Source organism: Schistocerca nitens, chromosome 7 (assembly GCF_023898315.1).
Source record: "Schistocerca nitens isolate TAMUIC-IGC-003100 chromosome 7, iqSchNite1.1, whole genome shotgun sequence".
Taxonomy (NCBI): Eukaryota; Metazoa; Arthropoda; class Insecta; order Orthoptera; family Acrididae; genus Schistocerca; species Schistocerca nitens.
In genome coordinates, this window is record NC_064620.1 from 632,121,933 (window position 1) to 632,140,490 (window position 18,558).

Here is an 18,558-nt window from a genome sequence, read left to right on the forward strand (position 1 = left end):
TTCGGCAGTCCCAATGGAGCTAATCGATTGAGCCACATCTCCAGCAACTCTGGACTACAAGTGTACTCTGCTGCTGCAATATAGGATTGTCGGTCGCATCGACTCGGCCCACTCACACTTGGAGCCAGTTTGCTGCGCAGATGCCACCTAGTTGTGTCTGTCTCCAACTCCACAGTTTGTGCCTTTCTACAAGAGCCTCATACTGGTCCAGACTGAGATAGCTGGACTCTTGAGTCCCACTGCATTACTTGTGTCGAGTCTTCGTAAGTTTGGAGAAATACAAATTTTTGTTTGTTGTGTTAACTTGCTCGATAATCATTTCTGCTCCTGTCCAGCTTTCCTACGACGACAGTTGCCGCACCACTCTGTAGCCTACATCTCTGTATTGCTGTGTATCAAGTAGTACACAACATTTCTCAAGGCCTCTGACAGTATAGATAATAAAATTCTGCTACGAAAGCTAAAATGGCACAGCATTAAAGGTCTTCCTCTCGCACAGAAGGTGTCATATCTTAACAATATATAGGGACATAAAAAAATTATGTATTTGCAATAAATGCAAATTCCACCTCAAAATGCAAAATTATATAATAAATGTTACTTTAATGTAAGCTGTATCCAGATGAACTCTATCCCTGTCCCCCAACCACCACCACCACCACCACCACCACCGACGTCGCTGCCGTCAAAACCACCACTGCCACCGCCAGCAGTGATTCTTTTAAATAGCTTTACAAAGTAATCAGTTTTCAGTTACTGATGTCGTACATAATTACAAGATCTAGCAAAGCATAATTTGTAAAGAATATATACACTTAAATGCCACATAAACTGGTATAGGCATGCATATTCAAATACAGAGATGTAAACAGACTGAATATGGCATTGTGGCTGGCAACGCCTAATAAGACAACAAGTGTCTGGAGCAGTTGTTAGATCGACTACTGCTGCTACAACGGTGTTACAGTGGGCGCGCACGAGTACACCGTGAATGCCAGGAATCTGGTAAGACGTCAAACCTCTGACATCGCAGCGGCCGGAATGGGACCGATGACCACTGAAGAGAATTGTTCAAAGTGACAGTGCAACCCTTCTGCAAATTGCTGCAGATTTCAATGCTGGGCCACCTACATATGTCAGTGTGTGAACCATTCAACGAAACATCATCGATATGAGCTTTCAGAGCCAAAGCCACTAGTGTCCCCTTGATGACTACACGACACAAAGATTTACACACCACCTGGGCCCATCAACACACACATTGGACTGTTGACCACTGGAAACATGTTGTACGGTCGGATGAGCCTCTTTTAAAATTGTATCTAACAGATGGACATGTATGGGTATGGAGACAACTCACGAATCCGTGGACCCTGCATGTGATCAGGGAACTGTTCAAGCTGGTGGGGGCTCTGTGATGGCACAGGTTGTGTGCAGTCGGAGTAGTACGAGACCCCCGATATGTCTAGATACGACTCTGACAGGCGACATGTACGTAAGCATCCTGTCCGGTCACCTGCATCCATTCGTGTCGATTGTGCAGTCCAATGGACTTGGGCAATTCCACCAGGACAGTGCGAGACCCCACACATCCAGAATTGCTACAGACTGATTCCGAGAACATTCTCCTGATTTTAAACACTCCCACTGGCTACCAAACAGCCCAGACACAAACATTATTGAGCATATCTAGGATGCCTTGCAACATGCTGTTCAGAAGAGATCTCCACTCCCTTGTACTGTTGCGGATTTATGGACAGCCCTGGAGGATTCGTGGTGTCAATTTACTCCAGAACTACTTAAGACATTAGTAGAGTCCACACCACTTGCAGGGCCCTACACATTGTTAGGCAGGTAAAGCAGTTACCTTGGTTCTTCAGTGTATATGGTGAACTTTAATAAAACAAACTGCAGGGACAGATTCTCAAATGGAAATTGAGGAAAAAACTCCTATCAACATGTGTACAGAGATGATCTCTGCCACACTAGAATGACAGCTCCTCTGACCATACGCTGTTTGTTCCTTGTGTGTTACAGGCTGTGTGATAAACAAATAACACTGTTCAACATGGGTTCTATTTCTGATATTAAAGTATGTGCTTCTAGACCATTTTACCGTGGGAAATTCAAATATGTAAACAAAAAATCGTTGTCAGGGATACTTATATATATATATATATATATATATATATATATATATATATATATATATATATATAACAGAGGGAAACATTCCACGTGGAAAAAATATATCTAAAAAGAAAGATGATGAGACTTACCAAACAAAAGCGCTGGCAGGTCGATAGACACACAAACAAACACAAATATACACACAAAATTCAAGCTTTCGCAACAAACTGTTGCCTCATCAGGAAAGAGGGAAGGAGAGGGAAAGACGAAAGGATGTGGGTTTTAAGGGAGAGGGTAAGGAGTCATTCCAATCCCGGAAGCGGAAAGACTTACCTTAGGGGGAAAAAAGGACAGGTATACACTCGCACACACACGCATATCCATCCACACATACAGACACAAGCAGACATATATTTCAATATATGTCTGCTTGTGTCTGTATGTGTGGATGGATATGCGTGTGTGTGCGAGTGTATACCTGTCCTTTTTTCCCCCTAAGGTAAGTCTTTCCGCTCCCGGGATTGGAATGACTCCTTACCCTCTCCCTTAAAACCCACATCCTTTTGTCTTTCCCTCTCCTTCCCTCTTTCCTGATGAGGCAACAGTTTGTTGCGAAAGCTTGAATTTTGTGTGTATATTTGTGTTTGTTTGTGTGTCTATCGACCTGCCAGCGCTTTTGTTTGGTAAGTCTCATCATCTTTCTTTTTTTTATATATATATATATATATATATATATATATATATATTCACAATTCATGGCAAACACAGAGATGTTCTGAAGAAATACGGGTATGTTGCCGCATCCAGTAGTGATAGAACATGATAATTACTTGTGCAACAGCAGGTGGGAAGAATCGGACATCATTAGGTTACCCCCGCCACACCTATGTCATTAAGACCACCTGAAACATCTCATTAACTCGAACGGCGACAGCCGGTCGCTGCCTCGGCAGTAAAGCTTTACGCCTCCTAGGGGCAGTTGCATCCAGTTTACAACAGTGGTGTTAGCCGCAGTTTGTGTCAGTCTTAACGAGTGGGTGTTTTGGCTGACAAGTAACTGTCTGTCGTATTTCCGAGCACGGATGAATTTTTTAATTCCTGTGTGTAAACTGACTGAGCCTGGTGCTGAAGGTAAAACGACTGCTTGTTTTTACACATCAGCGTTCCTCTAGTTACCTACTATTAAGTTAATACAGGTGTATTACCAAAGCGGTATTTTTAAATTTGCAGAAATGCCACGTCGTCGTGGATGTCGATATAAGCTGGACAACTTCTGCTACATCTGTGGGAAGTTCACTTTTGCCAGAAATAGGAAGAAAATTTCTTCAGTCATAAAGAAAGCATACAAACATTACTTTGGAGTAGAGGTGGAGACCAAGATAAAGAATGGGCACCACATTTCTGTTGTGCTACATGTTACTGCAAACTAATTCAGTGGTGGAAAGGTAAAGAGAATGTGGCGATGTTTGCTGTTCCCATGGTGTGGAGGGAGCCTAAGGATCATGTTACTGACTGTTATTTCTGTCTAACAAAAATTCAGGGTTTTACAAACAAAATGTCGAAGAGGCACGTTGTTTACCCAGATCTGCCTTCAGCGAGAATGCCAGTGCGGCATTCGGACAACCTTCCAGTACCTTCAAGAGCTCGAGATCAAATTCCGAGTGACAGTGAAATAAGTAGTACTGAAGAAATCACAGATGATGATTCTTTATATCACTGCACAAGTGAGTCATCGCCACGTTTGTTAACACAGGCAGATTTAAATGATTTTGTACGTGATCTAGGGCTAAGTAAACAAAAGGCACAGCTGCTTGGTTCAAGATTACAAGAGTATAAGCTACTGCACCAAAGTACTAAAATCAGTGTGTTCAGGCACAGAGAACATGCCTTTATTTCTTATTTTTCAACTGACGAAGCACTGACATTTTGCAATGATGTTGCTGGCCTGATGAAAGTGCTGAACTTCACTTATATTTCACAGGAGTGAAGACTTTTCATAGATGCATCGAAAACAAGTCTGAAGGGTGTTTTGCTCCATAACGGAAATAAAATACCCTCTGTTCCAGTAGCTTACGCTAGTTTGACAAAAGAGAATTATGAATTCGTACAAAGGATGCTAAATTCATTAAAATACAATGAACACAAATGGAAAATATGTGCAGATTTCAAGGTAATTGCTATGGTACTGGAAATGCAACAAGGCTACACAAAGTATGCCTGTTTTCTTTGCGAGTGGGATAGTCGAGACCGAAATTCTCACTTCGTGAAAAAGAAATGGCCTAGGCAGAGATGGAAAGTTGGCGAAAGTCTGGTAGCTCCTGAATATATACTACTTCCACCGCTTCACATCAAACTTGACCTGATGAAACAATTCGTGAAGGCCATGGATCCAACAGGCTGTGGGTCTGCATATCTAGCTACCAAATTCTCCCGTCTTTCAGCTGCAAAAAAAAAAAAGGAAGGTGTATTTGTGGGCTCACAAATCAGGGAGCTGCAGAAAGATGCAAATTTTGAAGCACGTTTAACTGATAAAGAAAAAACCGCACGGGACTGTTTCAAGATGGTGTCGGAAAACTTCCTCGGAAGAAAAAGAGCTACTAACTACAAAGCAATTGTGAAGGATATGATCAAAGCATATCAGGATTTGGGGTGCAATATGTCTTTGAAGGTACATATGATGGACTCTCATCTGGACTACTTCACAGAGAGTTGTAGTGACGTATCGGATGAACATGGGGAAAGATTCCATAAAGACATTTGTACCGTAGAAAGGCGCTATGAAGGGAAGTGGGTACCTTCTATGTTAGCAGATTATTGCTGGAATATCATTCGAGAGAAGAAAGATTCACAATACAAGAGAAAAAAGTGATGTGCATTACAAGGCAGTTGTTTGTCAATTTTCTGCAATTTCTCATGTCAAATAAATGGTTCAAAGTGTATACACATAGGTTACTGTGTTATATGTTAGATCCCACCCTCCATTAATGTGATGAACTTATAACATCATAAAGATGTGCATTTGTTTGTCGAATTTCACCTCACGTTTGCTGCACTATATCAGAAACTGAAAAGAGAAATAAAATTGCGATTACTCATAAACTATCCCTGACAGAATAAAACCAAAAACAGTTTTCAATTCAGCACTCAAAATACAACTAGGATCACAATATTTTTTATCAGAAATAGAAAAAAAGTTTTTTTTTGTAGAACAGTGTAATACTATAAACAGCAGAATGGTCTGGTATTTGTGTTGGCAACAAGCCAAGATGATATTTGTGTCCGGTCAAGCAGACGGAAATGATCGAGAGGTGGCACGGCTATACAAAAACAAGTGCCCTCTCAGGCATGAACCACTTCACACAACATTTTAAGCCCTTTCTCTAGGCATTTGTGTGACAGACGAACCTGCAGGGAGCCGGTGGAGTGTGCGTGTACACTAGATATGGAAGACCAGGTTCTGCAGGATATTAAGACAAACACAGGTAGAAGCTCCACATAAGTGGCGAAAGGGTGCGGCAATCCGTGAAGCAGTGTGTGAGAGCATGCACTGCAACCCGTGGAGATCACTATGAACATCTGTTGTGATACGGATGTGATACAGTTCTGTAATGTGTTCCAGGAAGACCTGCTGTTGCATGCACACTGCCCAGTTCAGGACAGATGTTCGTAGGACCTTTCTTCCTCCATTTACAGTCAAGAATCTGTCCCTGCAGTTCATGAGTTTTATTAACATTCAACATGTGTGTGTTTATTTCAACTGAATATATTGAAAGTTATCTAAAACTATACATCAGACCAAAAAAAGGTTGTAATCCCAATTTGTTTATTTTACTGGGAGACATTCAAAGATACCACACTCAACTACCCATCCCACCCCATGTGTGGGTGGGTTGTGGGCAACTTTGAAATCTTCAATAGTATCTCCCATTTTTTATTGCAAATTACGATTTTACAGCAAAATCTACATATGTTTTGTCTGTAGCATTTTCTTTGTTTCTCCACAGATGCAGCTGTAATCGTAGGAATATAAAGGGGTACACAATCTTAACATACGACATGCTACTCGATGGCTCTTAAATTTCCAGTAGCACAGGGGACCCCACCTCCGTGCTGCGAGGGTAGGACAGGCCACTATTTCACAACTTCTAATTGGAAACCCCATTCGCAATGTTGTATTTCTCCGGCATATTGAACACGGGACTACCTGATGCGTCACCGTGGCCGTGTAACGAACTACAACGTAGAATAGATAGCAACCCTAAACGTTACAATATATCCGCAGTGTTTAATGCCTGCACACCTACCTATCATTTGGAGAACATACATGCAATTGGACAATGAATGTTGCAACCACAGAAGAAAAACCTGAAATGATCCCGATTTTGGAGAATGTAGGAGAAATGTTAGAGGACGCTGTTGCCTTGTATACCGAGCATTTTCCAGTGAAAGCTCGCTCACATTCATTCTTTTAAAAGGTTGTGAACACCTTTATGTCTGATGGCAGCATACAGACAGCAGAAGGAAATGAAGCAAATGTGTTACAGGAGAGGCTAATGAAATAGTCATACTAGCAGCAGTGCACCACAACCATCAATAAGCAGCTGGAAATTACACCATGATTGCGATAGGTAGGTGTGGAATTATAACCTGAAAAAATAATTTGTTCAAGTGACAAAGTTGGCTTATCTTTTGCTTAAAAGTTACTATTGTGGATCTTTATGGGTTGTGGTAGGTGGACATCAGCTGTCTACAAATTATTATTACTGCTTACTGACATTTTTATGGTAGTAGGTGAATGGGTATGTGTTTCCACATTTCAGTGCTTTGGGTGTTCACAGTATCTTACACTAAACTTTATGGTTGTCTTTCATGCATATACTGAATGACAATCATTGAAGGTTACTTGACGTATGCCTGCACAATGTTAAATATAGACCCCTACTTCTAGAGTGTGATTCGAGTTCTGTTAAAAAATCCAATTCACATTAAAGATGCAGTTCAGGTTCAAGTAAAACCAGAAGTGACTCTGACATATGTCGATTACATTTTCCTAATAATTAAGTCTATACCACATTCTGAAAATCACAGTTTCAAAGTTTGTGCGCAATATGTTAAATATCATTTAAAATGCTCTCAGTACTAATTTAAAATCTAATATTTTCATCCTTGCATCTCAAATACCTGTCCCACAAAATTTTAACTTTTCCTAAACTGAATTTTGAAGCTGTGCAAATGCACTAAAAGACACTGTAATATTTTTTTTATTAAACGCAAAATTCAATCTGAAATAATACTGTCATCAGGAATATTGTTACTTCCTTTCTCAAATCCACTGGTAAGTGTTTAGAGAGCAGTGAAGTGTACTAGAATCTGATTATCTGAATTCCCAGCCAGTACTGCATTTATTTTCAGCATTTTTAGAATAAAGTGATCTGCTGTGAAGCCACAAATCTGTCTGTCATTAATTAGGTGATATTTGCTTCCTTAAATACAAATTTTATCCCTGGATCATATAATAGAAAAACATACTTTCACCACATGAATTAATCATTGTGCTCATAACCTCACTGGCAAAAACTTAACAGACCAAAATTGCACATCCTGCTACCGGTAGCATAATAAACCACACTCTGAACAACGTGTTTTGGAGCAATCATTAGTGCAGTGTATCACTGAAACTACATATTTTCGTAATACTCGCATATAAGTATGAAAAACATCAGTTATGGCCTGTTAGTTTCTAAGGTGGTGGTCCCTTCTGACACTAATTGCTGGTTAGAGAAGGAAAGTGGCATCACCAGTGGCGTGGCGTGAGTGGAGACTTTGAGACTTCGTCTCTCCTGTATTCGTGCTTAAAAAAAATGCAATAGTAATTCATAACAAAAATATATACAAATTCCTAATAAGAGCTCTAAATGTGCGAGGACATCAGTTTTGTAGCCCACGCCACACCCTGAGTATTTGGTGCATCTGCCTGCTTGAGACTCTACTGCTCCCAGTCTCTGCCTCCCTCGCCTTACCTGGCTGTGTGCGCCTGCGCGTTAGTGGCATTATCGGCCCCCCTCCACTTCCCCTCGTCCATGAAGGCCGGTGCGCTGCGCTGCACTTGCTAGCAGGTATCGAGACTATGCTGGCTTTTAACAAGTGAACAGTCGCGCGGTTTGTGTTCATAGTCATTTTTGTGTGATTTTAGTGCATATTTTCGTTGTCACCAGCAACTGAACACCTTATAGAATTTTTATTAAAAACGCCTTTTTCTACATTAATGTACGAAAAAAGTGTGAATTGAAGGAAAAACGACCTACTCCTATATTCAGTGTAGTTTTAAGTGAAGCCAAACAAAAACGCACGTTTCAGACAACCTGGTACAAAAAGTATACTTGGCTGACTGCGAATGCAGTTAATAACAGATTATATTGTTATGTATGTCTTCTGTTTGGTGGTGGAAAGGAATGGTGCAATGAGGGCATTTGTACAATAAAGAACTTTGACAGGAAAGCACAAAAGCACCAGATATCAAAACGTCACCTGCAGAACAAAGATTCATTTCAGTTATTGGGCAAAAGTGGAATTGAGCATGCCCTTTCTGAAGCTGCTTGTCTGACAGCAATAAAGTACAATGAACAAGTCGCATCCAACAGGAGAGTATTGGCTTGTCTTATTCAGGCAATTATATTTCTTTGTAAACAAGATCTAGCATTTCGCGGCCATCGCGACGATGAATTCTACAGCAACAAAGGTAACTATCTGGAATTGTTGGATTTACTAGCTCAAGGACTCTCCGAGACCATCTGTCATCATCTTCAACTTTTAAAGAAACTTCTCCAGATATACAGAATGATGTAACAGAAATGATAACTCTGGCAGTTAATGAGAAAACAAAATCTGAAATTCAGAACTGCAATTTCATTTCGATTCAGGCTGATGAAACATTAGATGTGTCATGCACGAGTCAAATGAGTAAAATATTCAGGTACAGTATTGCAGACAAAATTGAGGAAAGATTCGTTGGATTTTACGATGTTTCTGGAGGTAAAACTGCTGAAGGTTTGTCAAACATTATTCATGCAGTATTGAAAGAATGGAATGTGGAAGGAAAAGTGGTTAGTCAAACATATGATGGCGGGCAGAGAAAGAGGACTACAACAAATGGTGTAGTAGTTCTTCACTGTTTATTTATTCATTGTTACGCACACCAACTGAATTTGGTACTGTTTCATGCCTCCAAAATCATACGACAAGCACGCATGTTTGATCTTACTGCATTCCATTCGTTTTTCAGCAAATCATCAAAACGAACTGTACTGCTAACTGAGACAGGATATAAACCGCCACATGGAAGCAACACTTGCTGGAACTTTTGTTCCAGAGCAGTTTCAACAATACCTACTCATTTCTCAGAGCTATATTGTGTTTTTAATTATATAACTGTTGATACAGACACTCAGTGGGACCCAGAATATTTGAACTGTACTGTGGAAATGAAACGACGGATGGATGATCCTATGTTTGTCTACTTGTTTTGCTTCTACCGATGGTGCTTTTTTTTATGTTGATCACCTCTTTAATGTTCTTCAGCCAAAATCTGTCAGTATAACTGCTTGCCATGACGAAATAAGAACTGTTTTGAGAAACTTATGACAATTAAGAACGGAAACATTTGTTGATGAATGCATTAAATGCAGCTTGTGTTTGAATGGCAACTTATCGTTCTGTGACAGTCAAAAGACATCTCTCAGGGCACTAACTTACGAGATACTGGATTTGCAAATTGTTCAGATGGAAAGAAGATTTCAAGACTTTCCCCAAATTCAGTTTGTTGAACTTTTGAACGAAAAATGTTTCCTGAACTATCAAAAAGAATTCCCAATGTTGAAACTGCTTCAGTTATTAGAACAGTACCCTTTTTTCAAACAAGAACAACTTGAAAATGAACTGTGTAACATATACGCTGATGAGAAAAAACACTTATCTACAAGAATCCTCTTAAAGTAAATTGTCGACAATGATTTAGACTCTGTTTATGAAGAAACAATGAAGTTCCTGCATTTGGTTTTCACCCTGCCCACAACTACAGCAAGCAGTGAACAAAGCATGAGTACTCTTAAATGAGTGAAGAATTATTTAAGGAATTCAATGTCCAACACCCGGCTGTCGTGTTTGAGCACGTTAGCAATAGAAAAGACACTGCTTGGAGAGCTATCCAGTGATCAGATCTTTGTAGACAAGAGTTATAGACTTATTTATGGAAAGAAAATATAACTGCTTCTTCTCTTGCTGCTGGAGTTCTACAAATTTGTCATTGTTTCTTGAACAAGTTAGTTGTTAGTTATTATTATTGGCGGTGGTAGTGGTGGTGGTAGTAGTAGTAGCAGTGGTTGTTGTTTTATTTGATGCATTTTCTTTCATTTGTTTAAATTATTGTTTATTGTACTATTTTGTCTCCCTATAATAACTGTAGTCTCCCCAACCTTTACAACCATGTTACGCCACTGGGCATCACAAAGTTCAAGTGTTTTTAACTTTAGTGACATGGTGATTTCCCTACATCTTGTATATTCGTGAAACTTGTCTGGTAATTCTGGTAACCAAGGACAGTGTGTACAGCACTCACTATGTTCATTTCGAAACAGATACAATCGTGTGACCTCTGGCGATGGCCTCTGACGACAGTTGTCGGAGCTAATCTGTCCGCAGCCTAGCAACCGTCTGGGTGATCTACATGTATCGTTTCTTTTCAGCACATAGCTGAATAAATCTTGTTTCAGAAAATATATTATGGTCTGTCATATATTAAAAACAATTAATTTTTAAAAAAGCAATGTTTTCTGTTCCTAGATACCTCATTTATATCAAATAATTTAGAATTGTAACTGATATTGTTTCTATTATACACAGTTATTATCAAACATACATAAAACAAGTTTCCACTTTCTGGTTGTTGGAAGTAATCTCGAGGAAAGCGTGACCAGGTTTCGAAAATCTTTCCAATAGAAATTTCCGAAGAAGGTATTAGAATATTTAATCACTGGCATAACTGACATATCATGTGGAATGAACGACTAACTACTGTTTTAAACGTGAAGACAGCAGTCTGACTAACATAAACACATTTTTATGGCCAGGAGTTGAACTTTAGAGCTCACAATAAAACTGGCGAGTTGTTGAAGACAAAGAAAAGCTTTAAGCAAGGTCCACACCAAAACTGCATAAGGAATAAAAATATTTTTTTCAGTCCGTTACCAGCCAAGCAAAGCAGTACTGCCACGGTTAGCCCAAAACATCATCTTCACTTTTACTCTCTGATTCAGCCAAATCAGAATCACGAAGATTAATTATGAAAGGCGCCATCGCTGAGTCTGTTTGTTTCCTTTTTAAAATCTTCTTTCTGGAGTGTTTCTGAATGTCTGGTGCAGTTTACCCACCCAGAGAGAGTTTTGTTGTTCACTGCTTCACGTGTGAGTTTCTCGACATCAGCAATCCGGAAGGTGCTATTTCTTTCTATGATATGGGCTTTAACTTGAGCAACCGTACCAGCTCAATAATATTGTAGTGGCAATGATACGGTGATGACGTGGTTACTCCGTGACCAGACTGTTTTGCAAGTTCATCTATCTCGTAAGTGCGATAAGTAACTGTGTCCCGGTCTGTGACATAGTGTGAGGAATAGGTGACAACCGTGAAATAATTTCATCCTTTCTGGTATTCGAAGCAGGAGTCTTATTCACTGCACAGAATGCACACTTGCATTGTGAATGACAACAACAGAATTCCCTGCCATGTACTGAAGTAGCTAGCTGTTTTACAACCACCGCTTGAAGACAATAGGGTATCCCCCTTTGCCTACAGGAACCTTCAAGCCTCCAAAGTCCTCACTTGTCTTCCATTACATTGGTCTTCAATGGCCATGATGCATGTACATTTAATCAAGATAATAAATATGTGACTTTCCAGCTTGTTTTATTTCATGCATTGATCTCAAGAACACTGTTCTCGCTGCTACAATGCCACTTCTCTCAAAGAGTATCTTTCCTTCTTCATTGGTTCTCCTGTATTTAAATCCCATTTTCCTTAATATTCTGAGCACGGTAGATTTGCTGTCGTTGAAACTGTCAGTTCCTTTCACGCATGAACATAGGCATAGGATATTCAACTGTCAAATTTCCCACCGTAACACATTCTCGCTGAAATCATTGAACTCACTTTCTTCTGATTTCGGCGCTTACTGGGCGATATAAAATAGGTGATCCATTCTCTTCGGCTCTGCTGGCTTCATTGGCGATCCATTAACAGTTCTCAACCTGATACAGCACACCACCACTGTTCATTCTTGGTAACTGGCAACACCAGGAGATGCTTTCTGATAAGACACGGATGCCACTTCAGACTCCCATCTAAGGAAATGATACATGCGAAACACTATCTCTCTTGTCTACCTGTGTAATACTGGGTGTGATTTGCTTTTGCCACCCATATTGATCATACTGCCTCGAAATAACTTTTGAAAGAACGCCACGCCAAACACTAAAACAAGTTGTAAACTCACTCCACACAGTACGAAATTAACTCGAGGGCATGCTACGGCTAACGCAATGATATTGGTTAGCACGTCAAGTGATGTATCCGTGCTTCTTAAAGCACTGGACTATACAGTGCTATAGTGTTTCTGGGCTAGAGGTGAGCCAAATGGTTTTTTGGAATAATATTCCAGATGGGATTACAGTTAAATAACAAAGTAGGTGGAATCCATCAGTTTAGTTTTGAGTATAATTATAACTGTGAGTAGTGCAAAGTGGCAGGCTCATCGTATGGATCGTGCCATAACTTTAGCTAATTAACTGTCCGGTACATTTCAGTTGATGTCTGGACAGTTACTGGCGTTCCATATTACATGTACATACATTATTGGTCACTATTAGAAATATTATCCTCGTAGCTGCAACAGAAAGTACGCAGAACTTCGCCACAGCACTGCTTAAGTGGAATGTTAAAAAATGTGCAGTTTTAAGTATGAACTAATATGTAAGCTGAATATTGTAGGTAAAATTCGAAGCTTAATTTCTTGTGCTGTTCACTTCATAGAATAAGTTTACGGCCTTGTAATACAACACAAAAATATACTTAACGTGACAGATTCATTTACTATTGTACGAGATAGTCCATTTGAGGGAAGTGTGAGTATGCTAATCCAAATTTTATCTGAGATTTGGAAAACTGCTCAATTTCTAAAGCTATTGTGAGAGTTTTAATTTTTTGGTGGGAGAATGACTAATTTACATTCCTCCGAGCATTCAGTTTGTCATGTATCTCTTACATTTGGCATTATTGTACACAGAATTCCAGTGGATGATTGGTTGTGTTGATCTCTTAAGGGTAACAGATTTAAACACCTCAGGCATCATTATGACACCTTTTTTACGTGGTTGATCTAATTCTTCTTTGGTTATCAAGATTGTGAGAGTGAATAGAGGGAATACAAATTTGCATCATATTTTCAGAAATTTCACAACAACATAATTTCCTGTCCTGAGGAATACCTGTCGATGCATGTTTCGATTTCTTTCCCCCCCTTCTATCAGACATATGAGGCAATACCACCTGCCTACTTTTACTTTTTTTTCTTTTTATAATTGAATATCATGACATTTAAATGTCTGAATATGTAACAGACTAATCCATGGAGGAGACAGGTGAGCACTCAAAATGAAGGGCTATGTTTTGCATGTAGCAGAACCTCAATATAGCAGAGTGCACCTAACAAAGGTTCTTAGTGTTGCTTAACATAACAGAAAATGAACTGACTTGAGCTCTTTGAAAAGAAAAGGCATATATTATTCAAAAACGTTCATGTAGTATGCACAAGTACTAGTACGCCCTAATATAAGTAGATCCATACTTTTATTAAATATCACTGACAAAGTATCCGACCTGATTAGCATTGTAAGCATACCTGTATTCAATCCAAATATTCCTCCATCAAATGGTTGATTTGCCATACATGTGTCAGACGAAATATAAATATACCATTGTACAATTTCCCATACAAACTGACATGCTCAATACTATGCAGAAAATGTTTCAAAGTCAATGGCTACAAACTAATTAAATAAAAAAAAGCCCATATGCAATGGATATGTACAAATTGAGAAGACTCATTTTTCTCTCAGTAAAGCCATCAAGTAATGTTTCACCAAATTGCACAGGTTTTTTTGTACACAAGTTGATAAGATACAATTTAATGAGATTGATCTGATAGAGAACCGGTACTTTTACCATAATGATGCCACTAAGCATTAGGGATACGGTATACTTTGAGAAGATACTCAACTATCCATTTTTAGATCATCTGCAAGACTCAAATATTTCAGTAAGTGTAAAACACTTAGAAAATATTAACATGTCGCATACTCTTAACAATATTTAATAAATTTTCATGTATAAGACTATCGCTAGTACTACTAGCCTAGTGGCAACAACATAGAGAAAACCAAGAACACGAAACGAAAGCCAGTACCCTCTAACGCAACCAAAGGCCGAAAGAGAGTGACACCTGTTTCGGAACTACAAGAAATGGCACCCTGATGGCCAGTGGTTATTTCCATAGCAGTACGCAAATATTTTGTTCACTCCAATAACTATCCTCTCCGGAAATATCATCAGGTTCTACGACCATTAACTGGAGTCAGGAACACAGTTACCAACTTCCACGTTATCTGTAGTGGTAGCCTGTTAACTGCCAGAGAACAAGAACTGTGAGTGAATACAATAAATGCCAGAAAAAAATACTGACCTCTGATAGTTATATCCACAGTCTCTCGAATTCCTAATGGTAATTATTTGTACTGCCCACCCAAACTAAACTGACACACAGAGTGATGACTTAAGGAAATGACCTTAAATGTGCAATGCCTTTACAGCTGCTCCTATCAGCCACTGTTCCGACATATCTTTATTTAATCGTTAGTACTGAGAGCACACGAAATAGTATACATTACTATCAACAGATGGCATGCAGTCTCACAGTTATTTCCTTGGTGTATAGAACACTTACCACATGGTCTAACCTTCTCCATCATAGCCAGATCTCAGTTGATGCGAAAGCATAGTACACTCTTCGGTAAACAGATGACGTGTGGCACTGTTGGCTGTTATTGAAATAACTGGTAGTAGCAGATGAGCGGTTATCACAGTAACTGCTACTATTTAATAACAGGTTGTTTCTATCAGTTATGTTATTTTTCGCCACCTCTATTCTGGGCATTGAGACCCGCTAAGTTACGTGCCATGTGCTGTGCACTCTGCTGCCCTGAACATTAGACAATGTATGTGGTTTCAGCATGATGGTTGCCCAGCACATTATGCAATTGACGCACAGCTGGTATTAGGCTGCATTCGCAGTGGCACCGATGACGGATGCCAGACACCGTTGCCAAAGTCGCCCGATAACCCCGTCCGATAGCTTCGTCACTGTGCATCTGATATCATTTGTCAGTTTTCGATGGGATTGAGGTACGAAGTAGGTTAGATTTCAACCTTCGAGGACGGGATGGATACCACGATGGCTCTGTGCTTGAACACGAGTACTGCAATGCGGCGTTTGCTATTACAAAGATGCCGAAAGCAAATACGTAAGCTATATCTGTGTCGAAAAGAATGTGGTGAGTCTACCCTCTGACTCAATCACTGGTTTTACCAGACAAGTTTTGTGAACAGAATAAAAAATATTTTGACTTTGTGACACCGTTTTCCTTCTCTCACTAGCAATTAGCATCGGAAGGGACCACCACCACCTTACAAACTAATAGACCATAATTGATGTTTTTGCTATTTATATGCGTGCATTACGAATATATGTAGTTTGTGATACATTGCACTAATGATTTCTCCAAAACATGTTGTTCAGTGTGTGGTTTATTATACTACAGTGGCAGGATGTGCAACTTCCCTGTATAAAGTTTTTACCAATGAGGTTATGAGCACATAATGGGTAATTCATATGGTAAAAGTATGTGTTACTATTATATGATGCATGGATAAAATGTGTGTGTAAGCAAGCAAACATTATCTAATTAATGAAAGGTAGATTTGTGGTTTCACAGCAGCTCACTTTATCCTAAAAATGGTGAAAATTAATGTAGCACTGGCAAGATATTCATATAATCAGATTCTAGTACACTTCACTGTCCTCTAAGCTCTTACCGAGAGGCTATGAGAAAGGAAGTAACAGTATTCCAGGGGCGACTATTATTTCACATTGAGCATTCATTGTATTTAATAAATAAAACCAAACTTTTAGTGCTTTTTAGTAGACCTGCACAGCTTCAAATTTCAGTACAGAATAAATTAAAAATTTAATAGTATAGGTAATTGAGATGCAAGAGTGAGAACATTAGATTTTAATTTATTATCTGGAGCATCTTAAATAACATCCCACATATCGTACAAAAACTTTGAAGCTGTACTTTTCAGAACATGTATACACCTTATTATTAGAAAGATGCGACCCACTGATGTCAAATATCACAGTGTTACTTCTAGTTTTACTTGAACCAGAACTGCATATATAATGTGAGAGTCATTTAACAAATTTAATTTCACTATCACATTACAGATTTTACAGTATTGCACTGAGGTCATAATAGCAAATAAAAACTAATGTAGTTGAATGAGAAGTACATGTTTATTTATGTTTTAAACTGCTCATCATGTCACAACACTACTTACCCAGCTTCTGCAAAGAGGCAGTTCTAAAATAAACTATCCCTGTTGAGTAAATGATGTTTCAAAATACAGCAATGAACAAATAAGAGATGTCTGTATAGCATTTATTGAAATAATGTTGCAGCTAATGAAATTTTTTTAATTACATAAAAAGCATTATCTTGACCAGAGGCTAAAATTAAAACAAACTTCACAGAAATACTTACCATCTGGGCCATTATGACAAGGAGGGCCAATTGCCTCATTAATGTCGACTTTCCACCCATGTTTGGTCCTGTCAAAACAATTAGACTGGCCACATCGCCGCAGCCTATCGTCACATCATTTGGCACAAATTTCTCTACCCATGAGATACATGGATGTCTGCCCTCCAGAAGTCGCACATAGGGCTGTGGAAAACATGTATACTGATGAACAAACAAAGGTCAAATTTTTTTTTGAGCACTGAATAGTACAAGCATACATCAGAATAAAATATGTTACTATGTGTGTATTTTTTAAAGATGTATTATTTCTTTTTTAAATTAGAGGTATCTTCAGGAAGTAAGTGAACTGTGACCATGAGTGGTAGATGGGAATCCCCTGACAAGTGTGAACATCACGGGAACATGGTAGTACAAAATCTCAAGTTTTAGTGTCCAGTTGCGTGAAAGAAGTTGGTAAGAAAACCCGCCATGTGCGAGCCACATGCTGTGATCCCTGTTCTTACTCATGAAACGAATAACACCTACCAAAATTTTTTTGCGAATCAGGACGGTTTCCAACAAAGGTGTTATGAACATAATGAGTGTTTTTAGTGATGTAGAGATTTCAGTGGAGGCAGAACAAATGTTCATGACAAACAGATTAGTGAGAAGACTTTCCAACTTGATTGATGAGATGGTGCAAAAAATTTAGGAAACTGTTCATGAAGACAGCCGGTTGACAGTGGATAATACTTCTGTGAGGTTTCCACAATTCTCCGGAACACTCTTGTATGAGACACTCAAAGAAATGGAGGGATACTGGGAACTGTGCGCGAGATGGGTCCCATAACAGCTGACAGAGCAGTATGAGAAAAACTGGGTCAATAGCACCCACAAATTTCTTGACTGACTTGAATTGGAAGGTGAGGACTTTCTGAGCACTATTCTGACTGGAGATGAAACGTGGCTGGCTCATTACATGCTTGAGACAGAAAAACAGTCATCATAGTGCTGTCACACCAATTCCCCATCTGCCAAAGAATTAAAAACAACAATTTTGGGCAAAAAAATCTTGGCCCCAGATTTTGGGACCAGAAAGGCACAATTTTCATCGAATTTCTGCTTCAGGTGGAGACCACCAATGCACAATGATATTTAAAGACCCTAAAAAAACTCTAAGGGAACACTGCGCTTGTTTGGTGGCAATGCCCATCCTCATACAGTTTTAGCCCGTCACCCCCGTATTCCCCCGGCTTGGTGCCTTCAAATAATCTTTTCACCTCCCTGAAAGTACGCAATAGTGGAATTAAAATTTAATCTTATGAACAGGTGCAAAAATATGTTCTGACATGGGGGAATGAGCTGGCGATAGAGTTCTTTGAGGAAGGCATAAGGAAGTTTGTGCCACAGTTCACCAAGCACTCAATGGGATGGAGATTACATGGGAAAATAATCAACAAATGTATCAACAATATCCCGTAATTTTTATTTTAAAATACAATTTTCCAAAAAATATGAATGT

General features: G+C 39.2%; 1 protein-coding gene across 1 annotated transcript in view; it reads right to left on the minus strand.

Annotated features, from left to right (window-relative positions):
* Nucleotides 1-18,558, minus strand: part of LOC126195031 (DNA mismatch repair protein Msh6) — a 321,830-nt gene that overhangs the window by 24,174 nt on the left and 279,098 nt on the right. Inside the window, exon 24 of the mRNA XM_049933475.1 lies at nucleotides 17,058-17,240. Within this exon, the coding sequence (XP_049789432.1) occupies nucleotides 17,058-17,240 (183 nt within the window). The remainder of the gene's footprint in view (nucleotides 1-17,057; nucleotides 17,241-18,558) is intronic.